The 24,055-nt window shown below is 35.0% G+C and overlaps 1 protein-coding gene across 19 annotated transcripts in view; it reads left to right on the forward strand.

Moving 5' to 3' along the window:
- The window catches only part of FOXJ3 (forkhead box J3), a 133,937-nt gene that overhangs the window by 57,899 nt on the left and 51,983 nt on the right, over positions 1–24,055 (forward strand). For all 19 annotated transcript variants that reach the window (XM_070260211.1, XM_070260210.1, XM_005607147.4 and 16 more), the window contains exon 4: positions 199–273. In XM_070260211.1, the coding sequence (XP_070116312.1) occupies positions 199–273 (75 nt within the window). The remainder of the gene's footprint in view (positions 1–198; positions 274–24,055) is intronic.

The raw sequence follows: 24,055 nt of genomic DNA on the forward strand, positions 1-24,055 counted from the left end.
CTTTTCTAATAACTTCCGTTTGCAGCATTTATAATTTGAAAATTAGAAAGGTTTAAATTTTAAGCTCATTTTAAAAGCTTATTCCATTTGTACTTGTATTCCAATGTATAGAGATATTTAGTTTTCTGATTTGTTTTTAAAGGAGGGTTTTGTTCTTTGGATTCTGATGACCCTATGGCTTTTCTTTTTTAATTTCAGAATTCCATACGACATAATCTGTCGCTGAACAAATGTTTCCTTAAAGTGCCTCGATCCAAGGATGACCCTGGAAAGGTAGGATTCGTTTTCTTAAGATAAAATAATTGGATTCTTCATTATATCTGTTGTCTTGTTTGAATCTGAGTTATATCTTTTGCATAAAGAAAAAGAACTGGAATGAGAGCATTCAAGAACTTGTCTACTTCATTGATCAGGAACCTTTTTGAAATAGCAAGTCCTCCTTCACCCCATCTACTCCACCCCACCCCATCCCACTCCCATTATAGTTGGTATGCTTCAAGAACCAGCTAGGCAGGGATAGCTTGCTTCTTTTTTTTTTTGATGAGGAAGATTCTCCCTGAGCTAACATCCATTGCCAATCTTCCTCTTTTTTCTGCTTGAAGAAGATTAGCCCTGAGCTAATATCTGTGCTAATCCTCCTCTTTTGTTTGTGGGATGCCTCCACAGCATGGCTGATGAGTGGAGTAGGTCCACGCTGGGGATCTGAACTGGCGAGTCCGGGCCACTGAAACAGAGCATGCAGAACTTGAACCACTCAGCCATGACCCTGGGGAGAGCTTTCTTTTTAAACGGTGGGAAGCTGACTTAGTGTAGAGCTGGTCTTCTGTTATAGTTGTCTGTTTCTAATCTGGTTTTTGTTTGGTTATCTTCTTACATGTTGTATATTAAAGTTGGTTTTTGAACTGCATGTCAGGAACCACAGTTTATTGATTATTACATATAAGAAGTGGAACTATGCGTAATTGACAACAAATGGAGGTAATTCTTACCCTGAAATAAAACTTTTTCTATTTTCCTGTTTTCTTAGTTGCTGTTTTTTCCTCTTCATTCATCTTCTGCCACCATTACATTTTTAGTATTTTGTCTACAGAGATGTCCTTGTTTTTATTTTAATAGCCATGTCAACTGCATTGTGGCCTGAACTTGATACTAGTTGCTTAGTTTCTAATGCTCAGAGTACTTTTTTGGACTATATTTGGTTGTCATGATAAATCATTAGGTTAGGACTTTTGAGACAGTGTATCTGTTGGCAAGCACGTATTCTTAGATGGTTAGACTTCCTGTCATCTTCTTTAGGCTAACTGTCCCTGGAAAAATCTTTCTGAAACGTAAGCGTGGTCATATCGTCGTCTTGCTTGAAAGTACTCCCCAGTGTCCTGGAGATATTTCTTTGGTATAAAATACCCTTTACTATCTTTTCTTGGATCTGCCTTTCTAGCTGTGATTCACTTCATTCAAGACCCACTGTGAGGAACCTACTTGAAATTTCCCCAACATGCGTTTCATATTGCCTTCTCTTGTTGCACAAACTCCTTCCCTTTACTTGTTTGGCCTACTCCTTATTTTTTAAGATGGAACTGCAGCATTACTTCTCTGAAGCTCTTTTGTTTCCACATCCTTCAGCCCAGTTTGTTGTTCCCTCTTTTGAGTTCCTGTTACTTTATCATCACTGTAGTACCTCCTAACTAGTGTCTCTATCCTTGGGTATACTACCTCCAGTTTATGTAACTTTCACATAGTAGCTAGCGATCTTTCAGAAATGTCAACCTAATTGTATGTTTTCTTTGTTTAAAATCTTCATTGGTTATCTACTGCCTTTAGGTTAAAGTCTAAACTTATGAGGGCAGGGATCATGTATATCTTGTTCACTTTTTAGCCCCAGTTTCTTGCACAGTGGCTGGTGGCACTGAGGAGACACTCTTATTGAATGAATGAATGTATTATATCCTCTGCTAGATGGTTAACTTCTTGAGGTTAGAGATGATGGAGAGTTATTCATTTCTATTGTAAAGCAAGCACTCTTTTTTTTTTTTTTTTTTTAAGATTGGCACCTGGACTAACAACTGTTGCCAATCTTTTTTTTTTTTTTCCTGCTTTATCTCCCCAACCCCCCCCCGTACACAGTTGTATATCTTAGTTGCAGGTCCTTCTAGTTGTGGGATGTGGGACGCTGCCTTAATGTGGCCTGATGAGCGGTGCCGTGTCCATGCTCAGGATCTGAACCCTGGGCCGCCGCAGCGGAGCACGCGAACTTAACCACTCGGCCACAGAGCCAGCCCCGCAGGCACTCTTAAATAATGAATGTTTTATAGCACCTTCTATGATCTCCCCCATCAAGTTGGTTCTCAATAAGATTAAATAGATTATTAAATAGTCTTCTTATTTGACCCAATTTATTATTTGTCTGTGTTCATAACTCTCCAAGGTTGTGAATAGGAATTGGTAAAATTTTTCTTTCCTTTAAAGCAGGCTTATTATAACTTTTGATATTTGTTTCATTAACGATTTCCTGTGGGCAGTGAATGTGTAAGAATCTGACTGAAAATGTTCTTAGAAGAGTTTAGAGATTATCTGTTTTATTAGAATTCTATGAAGGTACAAATTGGAATCTGTAAACATTTGGTTCAGATTTAATTTTTTTTTAAGGTATGCTTTTTTGCTGAGGAAGCTTAGCTCTGAGCTAACATCTGTTGCCAGTCTTCCTCCTTTTTTCGTTTCCTCCCCAGAGCCCTGGTACATAGTTATGTATCCTAGTTGTAGGCCATTCTAGTTCTTCTGTGTGGGATGCCACCACAGCATAGTTTGATGAGCAGTGCGTAGGTCTGTGCCCAGGATCCGGACTGGTGAACCCTGGGCCGCTGAAGCGGAGCGTGTGAACTTAACCGTTCAGCCATGGGGCTGGCCCTAGATTTAATTTTTAAATGAGGTTTAAATCATTTAAAAAAACCCACACATGAATGCTTAAGTATGTTATGTACTAACTTTTAACCAGTCAGAGACCTATTTAGAGAACCTTGTGCTGTCAGATTTTCTTTTGTGCAGAATTTAAAGATTTTCTTCACTTTTAATTAAATAATATCCTTGGATCAGGCAGATGTGGAAAACATATGTTACTCTCTTTGCCGCTATTCTTTTTGAATTAGGATTGTCTTACTAATGTGCACCCAAAACAAAACAGAGAAATAAGTTAATTCCTTAGAAGTTAATAAAAGCTTTCAACTTTTACCATTAGTCTCCAATTTGAACATTTTGCTTTTATCAAAACACATTGTTCTCATTGATTTTGTTCATAATAGTAAATATCATACATTTGATCTGACAAAGTACATTTATATTAATAGTCACTTTTATTTTCAGTTTTAAGGTGAGATTTAAATACCTATTGTTACTGATTTTGGTCAGAAGTAAATGTAAATCTGATCTTATAAAATATTTTTATGAATAAAGTCATTTTAATTTTTGATGTCAAAATACGATTTTTGTTTAAAAGGTTTTGAAAACCTCAAACCTAGCCCATTTTATAGAAGGGGAAATGAAGGCCAATAAATGATGAATGACTTGCCCAGGTTCAGTGTGGAATTAGAACCCAAGTGTATTGGCCAGACTTACTTCCAAGTCACAGAAACCCATTACAGACCAACTTAAGGGAGAAAAACATCTGCAGGAAAAGCTGGAGCCTGGCTCTTAAATGTGTCACCAGGAATGTCTCTTTACATCCTTATTTCTGCTGGCTTCTCTCAAGGCTTCATTTTTAGCCCAATTAGTGGCAGAGATGGCCATCAGCAGCTTCTGGCTTATATTCTACTAGTTTAACAACCCTTAGCAGAAAGAGAGTATTTGTTGTCCTCCCCTACAAGTCACCTGGAGTACAGCAAGTATCTTAGAATGAATGCTGAAAAAGCAGAATACATTTGGTTTCCTGGTTCCTAGACTAGTGCTTTTTCCACTATATCAATCTTCCTTGAGAGGGAGGCCAAAATGTTAGTTAAGTTTTGGTACTTATGAATTGTTTTTTCTTTTTGTATTACAGTGTTTCCTGGCATTTGAGGAGCTTTTCCAAAACCACCCTCACCATTGGGAGAAAACCATTGAGCCAAGGTGGGGTGGGAGTAGTTTTGGATCTTGGGTATGGGGTGGACTTTAACCCCTTAGGATTTTGCTAGCTGCTGCCATGACCCAGACAGGTCCAAGAGGTACAGGTAGAAGTAGCTCATATAGTAGCATCTTCCTCATATTTTTATGGTGTAGCTTCCTGTTTGGTGTCTTACCAGAGGGATATGAAGGCCAGCCTAAACTTGAAGAGTATTGCTGAATTATAGATTTTTTTTTATGGCTATATTACTCATGACTCAGTCCTTCATTTTTTAGAAGCCTTTGTTGGAAAAGCCCTTAATCTTTGATACCCTCCCTTGTAACGTTGATGGTCTGAAATCCGTTTTCCTCTGTTTTCTGAAACTAATTTCAAACAGCCACATTATTGCCTTTTTTAAAAGGAAACACAACAAAATGAAATTGTATTTTGCGTCCATCACACTACTGCTTTTTCTGGGGACAGATTGCTATTTTCTTTTCCCTTGATTACAAACCTGTTTCTGCATCCTGCAGTCTATCTCCATTTTTTAATTCCTGTCTTTTATCTCCTCTCTTCTCATTAGCTATATTTTCTGGACTTTTGATCTCATTTTTTTTGGTAAAAGTTGTGTAATTCTGCAACTCATACATGCCTCTTAATTATCTTAAAGGAAGGTAAATATTTTACTCACATTATGGAAAAACAAATTCTGTCAGCTAAGTTTAGTTTTGAAAAATAGGTAAAGTTCTCTTTCTTTGCTTTCCAGCTTAATCTTTTCTCAACCTTGTTCCCTCTACTCCAGCTCAGAAAAATGAAACTTTGACTTTTTAAAGGAAGTAAAAGATTAGGGAAGAGATTTTTTTTTTAAAGCTGTTTCTTGCCCAGGGATGGGGAGGTTGTAAAGACTCAGTGACTGTCAAGATTGGGATCTCCTGGTTTGTGAGGAAACAGCGAACTCACTGCTAGAGAATTAACTTTTGGAATTCTGAGATTGTGATTTTTTTCTATTTCTGTCCTCTGTCATAGTTTAAGGGACCATAACATAATTGACTAATCTCTTTTTTTCAAAGGATATTCTTTTTTGGCCATGTCAGTATTGTGTTGTACTTATTTGTAAACTGTCAATTATTTGTTGGTATCTTGTTTTCGTCACTGTATTTGTAAAAAGATAGACAAAAACTGGAGAGATTTGAGAGAACGTAAGATGTAACATTAAGTGATAAACAGTGTTGTAGGAATCATAGCTGCGTACGCTGAAGAAGAAAAGTAAGAGTGTAGTAGTTTTAATACTAGTCTTAAAGTAGATGCATGATTTTTGTGAGGAAGCAGTTGACCTCTTATCTGTGTCTTTGTATAAAACCAAGCAGGAAGTAGAACTTAAAGATAAGCAAGAGTTTGGTTGCTTATCTTATCCAAAAATAAGGACATCATATTTATTGGAGTGAAAAAACACTGGTAGGGTTCCCAAGGGAGGCTTTAGAGTTTGCCACTTCTGAAGCGCTTCAAGGATAGATGAAACTACTAACCTTAGTGATTTTGCCTCAGGGCAGGTAAGAAGAACCCCAGTTGATGGCTGAGAAGACCACGTGATCAAATTTAGTTGAGGGACCGGTCAGAACAAAGTTGATAGAATCATGAGTTAAGGGAATTAACCTAAATACTGACAATGTCCAAGAGTGAAGAAATGGATCTGTGTCTGAGAGTGCATGTTAAGGCAAAGGTGGATTATGAATGTGAGACAGTCCATTACACAAGCCAAGGCTGAAAGCCCAGAGTAAGCATAGGCATTCAGAGAGGGTTGGAAAGATTGAGTTAGGTAAGAGATGAGGATCTGATTCAGAGAGAGAACACTGCAAGAAGTGCTGGCCCAGAGCCCTGACAATACACTGTTAGTCAGAGCACTTCAGTTAGAGCTACTTTTTATTTGCACATGCAGTATTCTCTGTTCTCTTCTTAAGAATGGGAGGTAAAATTTTGTGGTTGGCCTCTTTTTTCCTTTTCCAGATCTAACTACTTTTTTAAAAAATATTTTACCCACAGATTAATTTTCCAAAAATTGTATGTGGTAAAATTCACTGTTTGGTGTATAATTCTAGTAGTTTTGACAAATGCATACCCTGTAACCATCACCATGCTCAAGATGTAGAACAGTATTGTCCCTTGGAAGTTAGCCCCTCCCTCCACTCCTAGGCCCTGGCAACTACTCATCTCTTTTCTGTCCCTATAATTTTGCCTTTTCCAGGAATTCCTATAAGTGGGACTCATACAGTAGGTGACCTTTTGAGTCTGGCTTCTTTCACTTAGCATAATGCATTTCAGATCTATCTGTGTTGTTGTGTCAGCAGTTTGTTCCACTTTATTTCATATATTCTGTCATATGCATTTACCACAGTTTAATCACTGTGGTAGATTGGAAGAACATACGGGCTGTTGCTAGTCATAAATTTATTTGACCATCAGGTTCTTTTCTTTTAGGCTTTGACTCAATAATTAATTTGACAAATACTGAGATACAGAACAACATTGAATTAACCTAAACTAATAACATATAATAGTCTTACTAAACTACTTTGTGAGTTATATTAAATATAGGTGAGCTGTCTGTCTCTTGGAAACCAATTGTGATATAATAAAACCTTATTTATCTCCAACTTAAAAAAATAATTTCTAAGAGGATTAGATTAAGGCACTGAGGATTTAAAAACAAGATACGGCCAACTATTAATCACTTAATAGAACATACTGTTTTAAAATATCCTTAACATTTAGAGAACCATTTACTATACTACAATCAATATGCTAATTACATATTATTTTTAATCCATTGATTAAGAGTCTCTTAATCTCTCTTGGGTAACACTTAGCTTAATTTGATTATCAGTATATTTAAAAATAATAAAAAGCTGTATTTGTTCAACAAGAGTGTTCCAGGGACCTGAGCTGGCATTGGAATAGTTTTTGTTCATACATTCATTCAGCCGAGCTGCCAGCCTTTGAGTGCCGCCTGTGTCTTTGATGGTTAATAGCCTATTTTTGTGATCTGAGTAGAGTGAGTATTTAACCTGTTGTCCAAACTAGAAACTTCTGAGAATGAAAGGGGGCATTATTCTTAATTATGCTCAGGCAACAGGTATAAACCAAGACTGTACTGGGAAGTATGTTCACTCTATCTATGGTGCACGAAAACACTGTGCCTTAGAACTGTGTGCAGTTATCAGAGCAGCATCTTAAGATGTTGAAGGGTAAAAGAACCCGTTTAAACTAGACTGCCAAATCTAAACTGGGAGAGAAAAGGAACAACAACATTGAGACGTGGTATGAAGCCGAAGAAGTCAGAGACAAAAGGGATCCAGTACTGTCTGAGGCTCCTGAAATGGTGTGCATTGAGAGCCAAGGAATAGCAGACAATTGATTCACTTTACCAATGAGCATGCAGTCATGTGTCACTTGACAGGGGCACACTCTGAGAAATGTGTCATTAGGTGATTTCGTTGTGCAAACATCATAGAGTGTACTTACACAAACCTAGGTGGTATAGCCTACTATACCCCTCGGCTGTATGGTAGGAACCGCCATCATATATGCACCTGTTGTTGACTTAAATGTCATTATGCAGTGCATGACTGTATATACTTGGCAGTGGGGTTAGTTAAAACATAAAACATAAAATTAACAGATTTAGCCATTTGGGATGGCTAGCTATTTATGATAGGGACTGCTCTTCCCAGTAATATGAAATTACTATTAGCTTCTTGGACCTTTTAATATTTAATTGGATAATGGCATTTTTATTAGGCTACAGTAGTCCCCCCTTATCTGTAGTATCGCTTTCTTGGTCAACCATTGTTGGAAAATATTAAATGGAAAATTCCAGAAATAATTCATAAGTTTTAAATTGTGCACCGTTCTGAGTAGTGTGATGAAATCTCGTGCTGTCCTGCTCTGTCCCCCCCCAGGATGTGAATCATCTCTGTCCAGTGTATCCACACTGTACGTGCTACCTGTCTGTTAGTCATTAGTAGCTGTCTCAGTTATCAGATCGACTCTTGGCGTTTTTGCAGTGCTTGTGCTCAAGTAACCCTTATTTTACTTAATGCCCCAAAGCGCAGGAGTAGTGATACTGGCAATTCAGATATGCCAAAGAGAAACCATAAGGTACTTCGTTTAAAAGAAAAGGTGAAAGTTCTTGACTTAATAAGGAAAGGAAAAAAATCATATGCTGAGGTTGCTAAGATCTATGGTAATTTTTATTACAGCATATTGTTATAATTGTTCTATTTTATTATTGTTAATATCTTACTGTTCCTAATTTATAAATTAGACTTCATCAAAGATATGTATGTAAAGGAAGAAACATAGTTTATATGGTCTGGTACTATCCATGGTTTCAGGCATCTGCTGGGGATCTTGGAACATATCCCCCATGGATAAGGGGGAACTACTGTATTTTTAATCTGAGGCTATTAAAGAAAGGTCACATTAGTGTGTGATACAGCAGGGTACTTTGTATTGACATAAAATTTCAGTTAGAAATAAGTTATTGGAGTAATTGAAATGTATTTTATTTGAAGTGATAAATATTTTGTAATGATGAAAGTAAAGGCATTAAAGTCCATTGTTGGTCTTTGACACATCTTTATTTCTGATGATTTTCTATATTTTGATTACCTTAATTTTCCTAAAGTTTATGACTTATTTGTATTATTTGTTTGATCATGTCTATTTGAAAATGCTCCCTACTTTTCAACTGAATGCCGCTCCCCCCCGCGCCCGCCCGAATTAATCTTTGTTTTAGGATATCTTCAAGCTGGTAGTTGATTTGTTTTTGGAAGATATGTTCAAAGCTTAATAATGGCCAGTTCTGGTTTGTGATCGTTCTTTGGGATTTTGCAGACTAAGGCGTTGCAGTCTTCTCCCCCAGGAGGATATTAATTTGCTGTACCAGAATTGTTGATATGAATTAATAATAATGTCTACATTTGTATATTGCTTTACAGATTAGGAGCTATTTTACATGTGTTATTTCGATTCTTAAAGCAAGCCTGTTGTCAAGCCCCAGTTTTAGATAGTGATCTATAAGTCTCTAGTAGACTTTTTCCATAGTAGATTAGTTCACATGACTCTCACATGATGGAATTTCATGTAAATGGAATCATTCAGTATATACTTTATTTCTGTCTTGCTTCTTTCACTCAGCATAATGTCTGTGATGCTATTGCATCTGTCAGTTTGTTTCCTATTATTACTAAGTAGTATTCCGTTATATGAATATACCACAAATTATTTATCCATTTATCTGTTGCTGGACGTTTGGGTTGTTTTTAGTTTTGGGCTATTATGAACAAGCTAGTAGGAAATTCTGGTACACATTTTCTATGGACATATGCTTTCATTTCTCTTGAACAATAGAAGAATTGCTGTGTCAAAGGGTAGGTGGAAGATTAACTTTATAAGAAACTACCAAACCTTTTTCCAAAGTGGTGGTGTATTTAAAAATTCCCAGTAGCATTGTGTGAGAGTTGCAGTTGGTCCATATTTTGGCCAACATTTGGTGTTATATTTTTAATTTTAGCCATTTTAGTGAGTATGAAGTGGTATCTCATGGTTTTATTTTGAATTTTCTTTATGACCATTGATGTTGAGCATCTTTTCACGTGCTTGCTGGTCATTTGTATATCTTCTCTTCTGATGTTTCTTTTAGTCTTTCACCTTTTTTTTTTTTTAATTTGGTTATCATTATTACTGAGTTGTAAGACTTTTAAAAATATATTCTGGATAGATGTCTTTTCTTGGATTTGTATTGTGGAAATATTTTCAGACTGTAGTTTGCCTTTTTGTTTTTATAATAGTGCCTTAAAAGGAGTAGAAGTTTTGGATTTTGATGAAGTCTAATTTATCAATTTTTAATTTAATAATTAATGACTTTAGTGTCTTGTCCAGGAAATTAAACAAGGTCATAAATATTTTCTCCTCTCTTTTCTTCTATAGGTTTTATAGTTTTAGATTTTACGTTTAGGTCTATGTTCCATTTCAAATTGATAGATGTGTATGGTTTGTTTAATCTTCCTTTTGAATTATTTTGTCTTTATGAAATGTTATTCTTAATTTCTTAAAATATTCTTTGTCTTGAAGCTTACTTTGATGTTACTATAGCGGTCACAGCTTTCTTATGTAACTTTATAGTATTTTTTTTCTAGTGTTTTGTTTTTAGTCTATAAATGTCTTTGTATTTAAAGCGTGTCTCTTATAAACAGCTTGTAGCCATTGGCTCTTGGTTTTTGAATTCAGTCTGACAATCTCTGCCTTCTAATTGGAGTGGTTAGTCTATATTTAATTTGAGTATTGGTATGGTAGATATTTGTTGTTCTTTTGTTCCTGTGTTGCTTCATTTCTGCAACGTTCGTAGTTAATCAGATAGTTTATAGAATTCTGTTTCCTCTAGTGACTTCTTAGCTATGCTCCTTTTATTAATTTTTTAGTAGCCCTTTTAGAGCTTAACAATATCTACTATTTAACTTATCAAAGTCTATTTAGGAGGCAATATTGTACCACCTTTCACTTCACACTTCATACCACTTAAACCTCTTCTCATCCATTTCACAAATGTAATAGCCTTACGACAGTATAATTCCATTTATCTACCCATCCCTTTCTTTGTGCTTTTCTCCTATGTTGTACTTCAACTTACATCATAAATTCCACCTTAGGATTTGTTTTATTTGCTTTAAACAGTCGTGTTTTAAGGAAACTACGTTGAAGAAAATATTTGCTATTTACTTTTTCTGATGTTCTTTTCTGTAAATCCAAGTTTAATCAATGGTGTCTTTTAGTCTAACAACATTGTTTGGCATTTTTTTCCTTTTTTATTTTTTTTGAGGAAGATTAGCCCTGAGCTAACATCTGCTGCCAGTCCTCCTTTTTTTTTTTTTTTTTTTTTTAAAGATTTTATTTTTTCCTTTTTCTCCCCAAAGCCCCCCCGGTACATAGTTGTATCTTCTTCGTTGTGGGTCCTTCTAGTTGTGGCATGTGGGATGCTGCCTCAGCGTGGTTTGATGAGCAGTGCCATGTCCGCGCCCAGGATTCAAACCAACGAAACACTGGGCCGCCTGCAGCAGAGCGTACGAACTTAACCACTTGGCCACAGGGCCAGCCCCCCTCCTTTTTTTTTTTTGCTGAGGAAGACTGGCCCTGAGCGAACATCCATGCCTATCTTCCCCTATTTTATGTGGGATGCCTGCCACAGCATGGCTCGACAAGCAGTGTGTAGGTCCACACCCAGGATCTGAACCAGTGAACCCCAAGCCACTGAAGTGGAACATGCAAACTTAACCACTGCTCCACCAGGCTGGCCTCTAGCATTTCTTAGAGTGCAGGTCTGCAGGCAACAAATTTTGTAGGCTTTCGTTTATCAGAACAGATGTTTATTTCATTCTCAGAATACTTTTTCTGAATGTGGAATCTTGAACTTGGCAGGGTTTTCCCTACCTTTCAGAACTTTGAAGATGCTCCATTGATTGTCCTTGGCCTCCATTATTTCTGGGAAAAGTCAGCTGTCATTCATATCTTTATTCCCTTGTATGTAATGTGCCCTTACACTCGCTTTTTGGTGGTTGTCAAGATTTTTCTCCTTATCTTTAGGTTTAAGCAGTTTGACTTAATGCACCTCAGAGTAGTTTTCTTTGTATTTATTCCAGTTAGGATTTGCTGATTTTCTTGGGTCAATAAAAAGAGGTTTTCATCCAAATTTGGGATATTTTTGGTTTGGTCACTTCTTTTAAAAAAATTTTGGCCCCATTTTCTCTTCTTTCCTAAAAAGAAGAAAGAAGCTAAAGCATCCAATTAAAATATGATAGACTGATATTGTTTCACAGGTCATTGAGACGTTCTTTATTCATTTTCCCTTGTTCATTTTCTTACTCAGAGTGGATAATTTTTGCTGATCTATCTTCAAGATCTCTGACTCTTTGACTCTATTCTATCTGTTGTTAAGCATGTCTGCTGAGCTTTTTATTCCAGTTATTGGACTTTTTGATGCTAGAATTTCCATTTGGTGTTTTTTGTCTATGTTAAGATACAATTGGTGAAATAGGTTCAACCAGTTGTTTTGATGCTGGAACATTAGGGCTTCTGTGTTGTCCCCAGCAGTTCCTGGATATGAGACATGTTCAGGAGCATCTGTTTCACTGTAGATTTTTATGTAAGAAAGTATATAGTATTGTCCCAATCTATATAGGGTTTAGGGACCTCATGACCTCATGAACCTGATTCAGCCTTTCATCTGATTCCTTACATCATCATTGATGTTTTGGGATCCTGGATTTTTATATGAAAACAAAGTAATTAGAAGAAGTGAGATTTTTAAAAAATAAAGTTATTTTAATGTTAAGTAACTTGGATTACTGTATCACCTCCAACTGGTCTCCTTCCTCTAATCTGTCTACCTTTGCTCCATCTTCTCCACTGCTGCCTTAAGGTATGGTACACAAATAAAAACATGAAACTACCTGTATTGCTGCCTTTTCAACTCTGGCCCCCAACTTTGCACCCATAAACTTTATATTCAAGCTATATTGCATTATTTTTCTTGCATTTGTGATGCAGTTTTGTATCTTCTTATTTTTGCTTCCACTCTTCATTGAATCTAAAATACTCTCTTTCCATCTTACTTGTCCTTTAATTCCCCAGCTCAAATGTCAGCATTACTTTGAAAGGAGTTAACCTTCCTTTTTTTCCTATTTCATCTTTTCTTCTTTCTTTCTCCCTATTTTCACCTCTCTTCTTTTTGTTACGATAGCTCTTTGAGCATACCACTGTTATAGCTCCTAAATAATGTAGCTATCTGTATTTTGAGCTGTTCCACTCAATTGTGAGTTTTTTGTTGACAAGGATTGGGTCTTTGACATTTTTATACCCTCATAGCACCTAGTGTAGTGTCTGATGTAGTAGATGCTTAGTAAATGTTTATCTCAAGAATGATGTTTGTCTTTTCCTAATTTACCTTGAAGCAGCTGTTCTATTATTAAAGAAACTTTTCTAATTGTATATTAATCTCTTGCTGTTTTAGATTTAGGTTGGTCTTTAGATGTTCTAGAAATTGTTACTTTGCTTCTTTTTACTCAGACCTTTTCTTTTGCTCGGTAAGGCAGGGGTCAAGACAATTTATTTCACTTCCTAACATTAACTCATATACTTTGAGAGAATTTTTGGAGTTCTTATTCTTCAAGTAGGTGAATTACTTGACTTTCTCTGACATTAATGACAATTTAGAACTTTTAGAACTTTGTACTAACGTGGTCCAAAGGAGAGTCAAGAAATAGTTAGAAATCAAGAGACTTGGGTTCTTTCTGGGCAACACCACTGACTTTGCTTTGTGATGAGTGGCTTTTGACTCGTTGAGCATACCACTGTATTAGAGCTCCTTGAGTCCCATTTTCTCTTAATAAAAAAGTATTTTTTTATTGAGATATAATTCATATACGATAAAATTTACCCTTTAAAATGTATAATTAAGTGGTTTTTAGTCTTTTTGCAAAGTTGTACAACTATCACCACTATCTAATTCCAGAACATATTCATTTTTATCACCTCAAAAGGAAACCCTCTACTCATTAACAATCATTCCCCCCTCAAGCTTCTGGCAACCACTAATTTACTTTCTATCTCTATGGATTTGCTTATTTTGGACATTTTATATAAATATAATCATACATTATGTGGTCTTTGTGTCTAACTTCTTTCATTTAGCATAAGATTTTTAGTCATTTATGTTGTAGCATGTAGCAGTATTTCATTTCCTTTTTATTCCTGGATGGTATTCCATTGTACGGATATATCACAGTTGTTTATATGTTCATCAGTTGATGGACATTTGAGTTGTTTCCACTTTTGGCTATTATGAAAAATGCTGCTATGATCATTTGTTTACAAGCTTTTGTATGGACATAACGTTTTGATTTTTCTTGGATGTGTTTTAATTTTTCTAGGAGTAGAATTGCTGGGTCACGTTTAACTTTTGAGGAATTGCCAGACTGCCTTTCAAAGCAGCGCCACCATTTTACATTGTCACAGTTATGAGGCTTCCAGTTTTTTCACATCTTTGCCAATAGTTTTTATTGTATCTTTTTGATTATAACTAGTGGATATGAAGTGGTATCTCATTGTGTTTTGGTTTTTATTTGCATTGCCCTAATAGCAAATGATGATGATCATTTTTTCATTAGCTTGTTGGTCATTCGTATATCTCCTTTGGAGAAATGCCTATTCAGATCCTTTGTCCATTTTTTAATTAGGTTGTCCTTTTACTGGTGAGTTTTAAGTGTTCTTTATATATGTTTAGATACAAGTCTCTTATCATGTATATGATTTGCAAATTTTTCTTTCACTGTGTGGGTTGTGTTTTTACTTTTCTTGATGGTGTCTGTTGACAAAACAAAGTTTTAAATTTTGATGAATTTATCAGTTTTCCTTTCATTGCTTGTGCTTTTGGAGTCATGTCTAAGAAACTATTCCCTAATCCAAGATCATGAAGATTTACTCTTCTTCTAAGAGTTTTATAGTTTTAGCCTTTACATTTAGGTCTTTGATCCATTTTGGATTAATTTGTATATATGATATGAGGGAGTCCAGTTTCATTCTTTTGCATGTGGTTATCTAGTTTTCTCAGCACCATTTACTGAAAGACTCTTCTTTTCCTGATTGTATTATCTTGGTAGCTTGTGGAAAATCTGTTGACCGTAAATATACAGGTTTATTTTTAGACTCTTTAAATTACTGTAACTTTGTAGTAAGTTTTAAAATTAGAAGTGTGAATCGTCCAACTTTGTTCTCCTTTTCAAGATTGTTTTGACTATTCTAGGTAAAATATGTATGTGTATTTTAGGATCAGCTTGTCAGTTTATAATAATTAGGATTTTGATAGGAATTACATTAAATCTGTAGATCATTTTGGGGCATATTGCCATCTTAACAGTATTAAATCTTCAATCCATGAACATGGGATGTCTTTCCATCCTTTATTCCTTTTAAAGAATAAAATGTTGGGTATGTATAAAAAGAAGGGGAGCTGCATTATCTATAGGCCCATGTAGCTATGGCTTGTTCTGATTATTTTAATATTTTTAATTATTTTATTAATAATTACAGTGTGTCTTCAAGTAAGGCACTCACTGGAGTTTTAAGCAAACATTTCTTAAGTTATAACTTAATGCTAGGTACTAAGCTTGACTCTGGAGATACATAGATGAGAAAGATGTCACTGCCGTGAAAACTTCTGGTGTCTACCCAAAGTTTGAGAAGTTTGGGTGATTCAGTGTGTCAGTTTCCCAATGACTGGTTAGGTAGTGTTCAGGTTATGTCCAGGTATAGCTTTTGTTCTTGCGTTTTCTTTTTGTTAATAAACTTTACTACAAGTATTTTGGCTTTTGTTATATACCTTTTATTTGCCTTTTCTTGTGCAAAGCATGAATTCAGCAAATGTTAAACGTAAGGATAAATCTTCAGAGTTAGCCAAATTAACTTATGTAGGCATAACTCTATTCAGTAATTAAATAAAGTTGTAATAGATTATTTTAAAGGTCCTTTTCAGCTGTTAAAATTTAAGATTTGCCAAATATTTGTATACTTCCTCTTTAATAGAAATTGTAGGAGATGAGAAAGAATATTAGACAATATGTGGTCAAATCCTGGAGCAGGGAATATTTCATAGATATTTTATTTGACCTTCAGTATACTATCAGGACCCAATTTAATTTTTGAGTATCTGTTTTGAGCAGTTTTAATTTGTAAAGATGATTATTTTCTGACTTATTCTTTCTTAGAAATCTTCCAAAGAACAAATAGAAAATTTGTGTATTTTTTAAAAAATAGAATAAAACTTGGTATTGTATCTTGCAGTTATCACATGCAATTCTTTTATAAATCTAGTATGTATTATGGGAGCCTACTGATCTTATTTTCCCTAAATCTTGAAGTGATTTTATCATCCCAAGAATTATTTCATCATTGCCCATCAGTTTTTCTCCATCATGCCCAAACACCAAAATAACGAGAATACAAAAGAATGATTGAATGACCTAGAAGGATGATGCAGTAATGAAATCATCACTGTTATCCTTCAGGTTCTCGTTGTGTTCCCCAAGTATTACATCTTTCAAGAAGGCATAATAAAAATTTATAGATGCCATTTTAGGTCTTTTTCTTTTAGCTTTCATTGAACACAGTGGAGAGTTTAGGTTTGTTTCCCCTGCCCGTAATGACAAAGAGATGAAAATTGACAGAGGAAAGTGGTTTACTATTTCAGTAGAATCGTAAGATGAATACAAAGACAGAAGCAACACTCTAGACTGTAATCACAATGGTGAAATTGAGTTGATGGTATCCTAGATTAATTTCCCTAGACCTAAGAAATATTGAGTTAATGATATATTTCTAAGGACAATAAGATATGTGCTATTCTCATCCATTTAGTCATTCAATAAGAAGGTCTTCATCATGCAGTATTTTGTGACTAGAATTTCGAATCATCCCATTTTTTTCTAGGAAGTCATGTGACAGTATTTTCCATCTTTTATGTTGTTTGTGTACCAAAATTCAATTAATAGCAAAGTTGGTAAGTGAACAAATCCTGAAGTCTGATGTGTATACAGAAGTGCTTGCAAGGAAATAGATGATATAGAAATGAAAAAGTTAATTGGATTCATCATTCTATTTGGTGTTTATGAACTGAATATGAAGATGTTTTTTACAATTATGAAACAGAGATGGCCATCCTTCAACAAAATTCTGAAACATCAAAAATTTCAAAAGTATTGCATTTTGAAAATGTGAGTACAAGAAGAACCAAAAGTAAATAATATGCTAGAGTCTATTAAATGTATATTTGAAATCTGGAATTAGTATTGCCTTTTGATAGTAAAATATAAGAAAAAGAACCAGAAGTAATAACAAAGTAGAATATGTTAGAGATTGGAAATCCAGAGTCAGTATTTATAAGACAGATGTTTGTTTTAGTTTCATGCATGACAATTGATAATCAGTTGCATTCAAAAGAAATTCACCATTTTGGCATATATACTTAAAAACCAGGAGAATTTGAATACAGGCATACTTTATTTTATTGCGCTTCTCTTTATTGCACATCAGAGATACTGTGCTTTTTGCAAGATCCTCCACCGGCAAAAAGATTATGGTTTACTGAAGGCTCAGATGATGGTTAGCATTTTTTAGCAATAAATAGTATTTTTTAATTAAAGTATGCACATTTTTCTTTAGATGTAATGCTATTGCATACTTAATAAACTCCAGTACAGTGTAAACATAACTTTTATATGCACTGGAAAACCAAAAAATTTGTGTGACTTGCTTTATTGCAGTATTTGCTTTATTACAGTACTCTGGAACCAAACCTGCAATATTTTCGAGGTATGCCTGTATATTAAATGTAATATGTATTATATATAAAATGTAGAAAATGAGTTTGCTATGTTTAAAATCTTGTTAAAATATCTCATGATTGTTTCCCACTATCCTTTTATGATTTATTCTATAAATTATTTGTAAAATGACCTAACTATAAACCAGAAGCCTCCATTGGACACAGATAAGTAGTAGTGACTAGTTTTCCTGGTATATACTTAGGGCTAATTGTCATGATAACTCTATGAAAAAGATATGAGGAAAGTGGATCAGAGGTTTGATAACTTGTCCAAGATTAGTGAACCAGATCAGGGATTTGAATCCAGATCTGTGGGTTAATAGGTTTTCTCTTCAGGATACCATATGATTTTTTAAATATTGTAGTACTTTTGTTGAAATTCAGCATGATGCATTACTCAGGGATAGCTTCATGGGAAGCCTGCCTAGAATGCTAGGAAGTGAAAGAGACTGATGTCAGTAAGGCAGAGTTGGAGTTATCTCAGCTCCTGAAACAGGTGGAACAAGTGGGCCAGACAGTGGATTTAGCAGACACAAATTTCAAAACAGACATTATAAATATGTTGAAAGAATTAAAATATATTCAAATAGTTAATGAACAGATAGGAAATTTCAGTACAGAGATAGAAACTATAAAAAGAAGCAAATGAAAATCGTAGAGCTGAAAAGTACAATAACTAAATGAATAATTCACTGAATGGCCATAACAGCATATTGGAAGCAGAAGAAAAGATCAGTTGATCTGGAACATACAAGAATTATAAATGTATGTGCCCCAAAACAGATCTTCAAAAAAACTGAACAAAAACTCTCAGAACTAAAAAGAGAAATAGACAAATCCAGAATCATAGCAGGAGATTTTAACACACCTCTCTCAGAAAATAATAGAACAACCAGATAAAAAAGTAATCAAGAATCTGAACACTATACCCATCAAACTCAGAATATACATTCCTTTTCAGAGGCACAGTGAATATTCACCAATATAAATTGTATTACTGGGCCAGAAAGCAAGTTGCAGTGTATTTCTAGTGTGAAATCTTACAGAGTATGTTTTCTGACTAGCAGAATTAAATTAGGTAAAAAAAAGATATTTTGAAAACCCAAAGTGTTTAGAAATTAAATAGTATATTTCTAAAGTACCTCTGGGTCAAAGAAGAAATCATAAGGGATATTAGAAAATGTTTTGAACTGAATAAGAAGAGCAGAATATATCAAAATTTGTGACATAGGACTAAAGCAGTGTTTAGGAAGAAGCTTATCGCTTTAAATATTTTTATTAGAAAAATCAGAAGAGTCTGAAATCAATTACCTAAGTATGTACCTTAAGAAGTTAGAAAAATAGGAGCAAATTGAATCCAAAGTAGAAGGAAGGAAATAATAAAGATAAGAATGGAAATCAATAAAATAGAAAATGAATAAATAAAAAGCAGTGAAGCCAGAGGCTGAAACATTTAAGGAAAAAGCAAACTCTTACCAAAAAAAAAAAAAAAATGGGTGAAGGAACAGTTTCTAACTCATTTCATGGGGTCAGCACCACCATGATACGAAAGTCAGGCAGAGAAATAACAAGAAAAGAAAACTATAGACCAATATCCTTCGTGAACATAGACCCCAAAATCTTTAACAACGTATTAGCAGATTACATTCATTAACATGTGAAAAGGAGAATACATCATGACCAAGTGGGACTTGTCCCAGGAATGCAGTGCAGGTTAAAATTAGAAAATCAGTTGATGTAACTGTCCCTGTGAGTAGACAAATATGAAAAATCATATCATTTCAAGTGTAGACAAAAACGTTTGAAAAAATTTGAATCTCATTCAGCAGACTAGGAATAAAAAGGAATTTCCTTAATTTGATTAAAGGCATCTATGAAAAACCTAGAATTTATATCATATTTAATGATGAGACATTAATGTTTTCCCTCTGAGACTGAGAACAATACACAGATGTTTGCATTCATAGTTATTCAACATTCTCTTAGAGGGACAAGCCAATGGAATAAGGTAAGAAAAAGTAATAGAAGACATCCAGATTGAAAAAAGAATAGGTAAAATTGTCTTTATTTGCAAACAACATTATTGTATATGTAGAAAATCCTGAAGAATCTATGGAAAAGCTGCTAGAACTAGTAAGTGAGTTTAGCAAAGTCACAAGATACAATGTCAATATATATATTTTTATACCACTAAGGAACAATTGGAAAATGAAGTTAACAAAAGCAATTCCATCTACAGCAGCACCCAAAATAATTAAATGCTTTAGGGATACATTTTAACAAAATGTATGCAGACTTCTCTACTGGAAACTATAAAACATTACCAAGAGATAAAAGAAGACCCAAATAAATAGAGATATGTAGCATGTTTGTGGAATAGAGGACTTGTTGTTAGATGTCAGTCTTCCCCAAATTGATTTATAGAGTTAATACAATCTCGATAAAATCCTAGCAGACTTTTTTTTTTTAAGAAATTGACAAGCTGGTGGAAATGCAAAGGACCTAGAAAACAAAGTTGTAGGACTTACTGTGCCTGATTTCAAGACTTTCTATACAGCTACAGTAATGAAGACAAAATGTTATTGGCGTGAGGATAGACAAATAGATGAATGGAGCAGAATAGAGTTCAGAAATAGACCCACATGTATATTCAGCTGATTTTTGATGGGTGTGCCAGTGTAATTCAATGAGGAAAGGACAGTCTTTTCAAGGAATGGTGCTATATATCTGAGTGAAAGAAAAATTTATATTGATCCTTTACGTCAGACTTACACAGAAAGTTAACTCTAAGTATATCAGAGATCTAAACATAAAAGTTAAGACTATAAAACTTCTAGAAGAAAACATGGGAAAAAATATTTGCCATGGTGGAGTAGGCAAATGTATTTTTTTAGATAGGAGATAAACAGCACAGATCACAAAATGAAAATTGATAAGTTGGACTTTATTAAGTTTAAGATTTTTGCTCCTTGGAAGACACTGTTATGAAAATAAACAACCACAGACTGGGAGAAAATATTCACTATATGTGTGTATATGTGTGTATGTATCTGACAAAGGACTTGCTTGTTCAAAAAATATGAAAAATTCTTATAACACAAATAACCAAAGGTATTTATTTATTTATTTATTTATTTATTTATTTTTGCTGAGGAAGATTGGCCCTGAGCTAACATCTCTTGTCCATCTTCCTCTTTTTGCTTGAGGAAGATTGGCCCTGAGCTAACATCTTTGTCAATCTTCTATTTTGTATGTGGATTGCTGCTGACGAGTGATATAGGTCCGCAATGGGAACTGACCCAGGCTGCCGAAGCGGAGTGTGCAGAACTTAACCACTATACCACAGGGCCAGTACCCAAAAGTCTTTTTTCCCCCAGTTTTATTGAGAAATAATTGACATATGCTGTATACTTTAAACTTATACAGTGATATGATGGTTTGGCTTATATATACTGTGAATTGATTACCAAAGTGCGTTCAACTAACATCCATCTTCTCGTATTCACCAAAAGTCTTATAACCCAAATAAAACATAGGCAAAACTGATGAATAGACACTTCACAAAAGATGATATACAGATGGCGAATAAGAGCATGCAGGGATGCCCACCATCATTATTTAGTAGAGAAATGCACACGAAAATCACTGAGGTACAACTACACATCCACTAGAATGGTTATAATTGAAAAGACTTAAAATACTATTGGCAGAGACATGAAACAGCTGAACTTGGATATTGCTAGTGGGACTGGAAAGTAGTTTGACAGTTTGAGTCCATGTATATGGAATTTCAGAAACGGCAACACTAATCTATAATGATACGAAGCAGATGGGTGGTTGTGTGGGATGGAGGTGGGGGCAAAGGAATGAGGATTGCTTGCTGAGCCACACAAAGGAGCTTTTTAGGATGATGGAAATGTTATGTATCTTACTTTTGGTGTTAGCTTCATGATTGTGTACATTTGTCAAAACTCCTTGAACTGTGTACTTAAAATTGGTGCACTTTATTTTTTTTAAACATACTTCAATAAAGTTGATTTAAAAATAAAATCAGATAACAAAAAACTCTTATTTCCCGCTTGATTCACATGAACCTAGAGGAGTAGGCCTTACTCTAGGAAGAAATTGGATGGAATGTGTGTTGATTGCCTATATTTAGGCAGTTCAGTTTTTGTGAGAAATAATTGTTTAGTAAGGAGAGCAAAGGTCACTGCTTTTTAAAGGTAGCTGAAAGGGACGTTGTTTGTGGTAAAAGATACATAAGAAGATTTACCATTTTAACCATTTTTTAAGTGTATAGTTCAGTGGCATTAAGTACTTTCTAACATTCTTGTGCAGTCATCACTACCATCCATCTCCAGAACTTTTTCGTCTTCCCAAACTGACCCTCTGCACCCATTAGACAATAATTCCCCATCCTACCTTCCCCCTGCTCCTCTACTTTCTCTCTCTCTGATTTTGACTACTCTAGGTACCTCACGTAAGTGGAATCACACAGTATGTGTCTTGTTGTGACTGACTTATTTCACTTAGCATGATGTCTTCAGGTTAATCCATGTTATAGCAAAATATGTCAGAATTTACTTCCTTTTTAAGACAATAATATTCCATTGTATACCATATTTTATTTATCTGTTCATCCATGGACGGACATTTGGGTTGCTTTCATGTTGCTATTGTGAGTAATGCTGCTGTGAACACGAGTGTACAAATATCTGTTAAGTGCCTGCTTTCTATTCCTTCTGGTATATACCTAGAAGTGAAGTTGATGGATCATATGGTAATTCTGTGTTTAAGTTTTTGAGGAACTGCCATACTCTTCTTGACAGTGGTTGCACTATTTTACATTCCCAGTAGTGATGCACAAGGGTTCCAGTTTCTCCACATCCTTGTCAAGACATGTTATTTTCTGTTTTTTTGATTTTTTGATAATAGACATCCTAATGCTGTGAAGTGGTATCTTGTGGGTTTTTTTTGTTTTTTGTTTTGTTTTTTTGAGGAAGATTAGCCCTGAGCTATCATCTGCCGTCAATCCTCCTCTTTTTGCTGAGGAAGACTGGCCCTGAGCTAACATCCGTGCCCATCTTCCTCTACTTTATCTGTGAGACGCCTACCACAGCATGGCTTGCAAAGTGGTACCATGTCTGCACTGGGATCCAAACTGGCGAACCCCGGGCCACCGAAGCGAAACGTGCGCACTTAACCACTGCGCCACCGGGCTGGTGCTATCTTGTGGTTTTGATTGTAAAGGGAAATTTTAACGTCATTTAATCCAAACCTGTGAGTTCACAGATGAAACTCAGATAATAGGTTAACAAAAGCCACTAGGTTTAAGATTTTACAACTTCTTTTGTGGATCATTTCAACTGTTAGTGTTTGCATTTGGGCCTTCAGAGTTTTGTGAGTACAAATGGATGGTGTTAGGCTTATGAACAGTTTTTTTCTCTGTTTTTACCTATTTGTGACAAGGCACAGCCAATCGTATTTTCTGTGGAGGAACAGATCTGTATTTGTTTTTGTAATTTTATTAAAGTGTTTAATAATCAGTCTAAAGTTTGGACAGTGAATGGTGTTCCCAAATTAATACACTTATACACATCCACACAAAACAAAACTAAACACTGGAATTGATCATTTCCATGAAGAGTGGTTTTTAAACTGTTGTCCTATGAGTTTTGGTATTTTTCTTCCTGCTTTATTTTAACCTTTTATAACAACTGAGTGTAAAACTTTTTCCTTATTTATTTTGAACGTTGCTAGCTGAACATACTCATGAAATCATTGTTTTCACTTTTAGTGCTTAATTTCTGTAGCATTTACATGGTTCTTGGCAAGTGTACATCAGATCTGGTAGGCTCACCAGCTGAGATGCAGTGACCACTTGGAAAGATAACATGGAAGAATGTCCCAGCAGTGACTGAGTGATGAAATGAGTGCTAAGTTCGGTGCCTGCCTAGACTAGGATCTGGGAAGGCCTGGCATTATACCCTGTACTCTGACATTCTTGGCACAGTTCAACAACTTTTTCTTTCCATTCCAGCAAATGTTTATTAAGTACTTGCTCTGTGTCTGACATCGTGCCTGGCACTGTGAATATAGAAATGAGCTCTTACCCTTAAGTAACTAGAAGGGATACAGAACTGTAAATAAAATTGTAATGTTAAGTGCAATCAATGGTCTAAATGTATAAAAAGTATAGAGATCTTGCAGAGGGAGAGAACGTTGAATTCTTGAGTATGGTAAGAGGATCCAAGGTGGATTCCTTAGATAACATCTGAGCTAAATTTTGAAGGTGGAATATGATTTTGTCAGTGGTAGGGTGGATATTATAGGCAATGAGATCAGCATATAGGGCAGGCACGGTTGCCTGAAAGAACGTGGTATGTTTAAGGAACTATAAACAGACAATTCATATGGGGCACAAAGTGTGAGGATTGATAGGTGAGAACTGTATTTCCCCTCATTGTCACGTATTGCCTGAAAAGCAGCCTAGAAAGATTAATAAAATAATAGAGACAAAGACTAAACTTTAATACTATGACTGGGATTAA

This window comes from Equus caballus, chromosome 2 (assembly GCF_041296265.1).
Source record: "Equus caballus isolate H_3958 breed thoroughbred chromosome 2, TB-T2T, whole genome shotgun sequence".
Taxonomy (NCBI): Eukaryota; Metazoa; Chordata; class Mammalia; order Perissodactyla; family Equidae; genus Equus; species Equus caballus.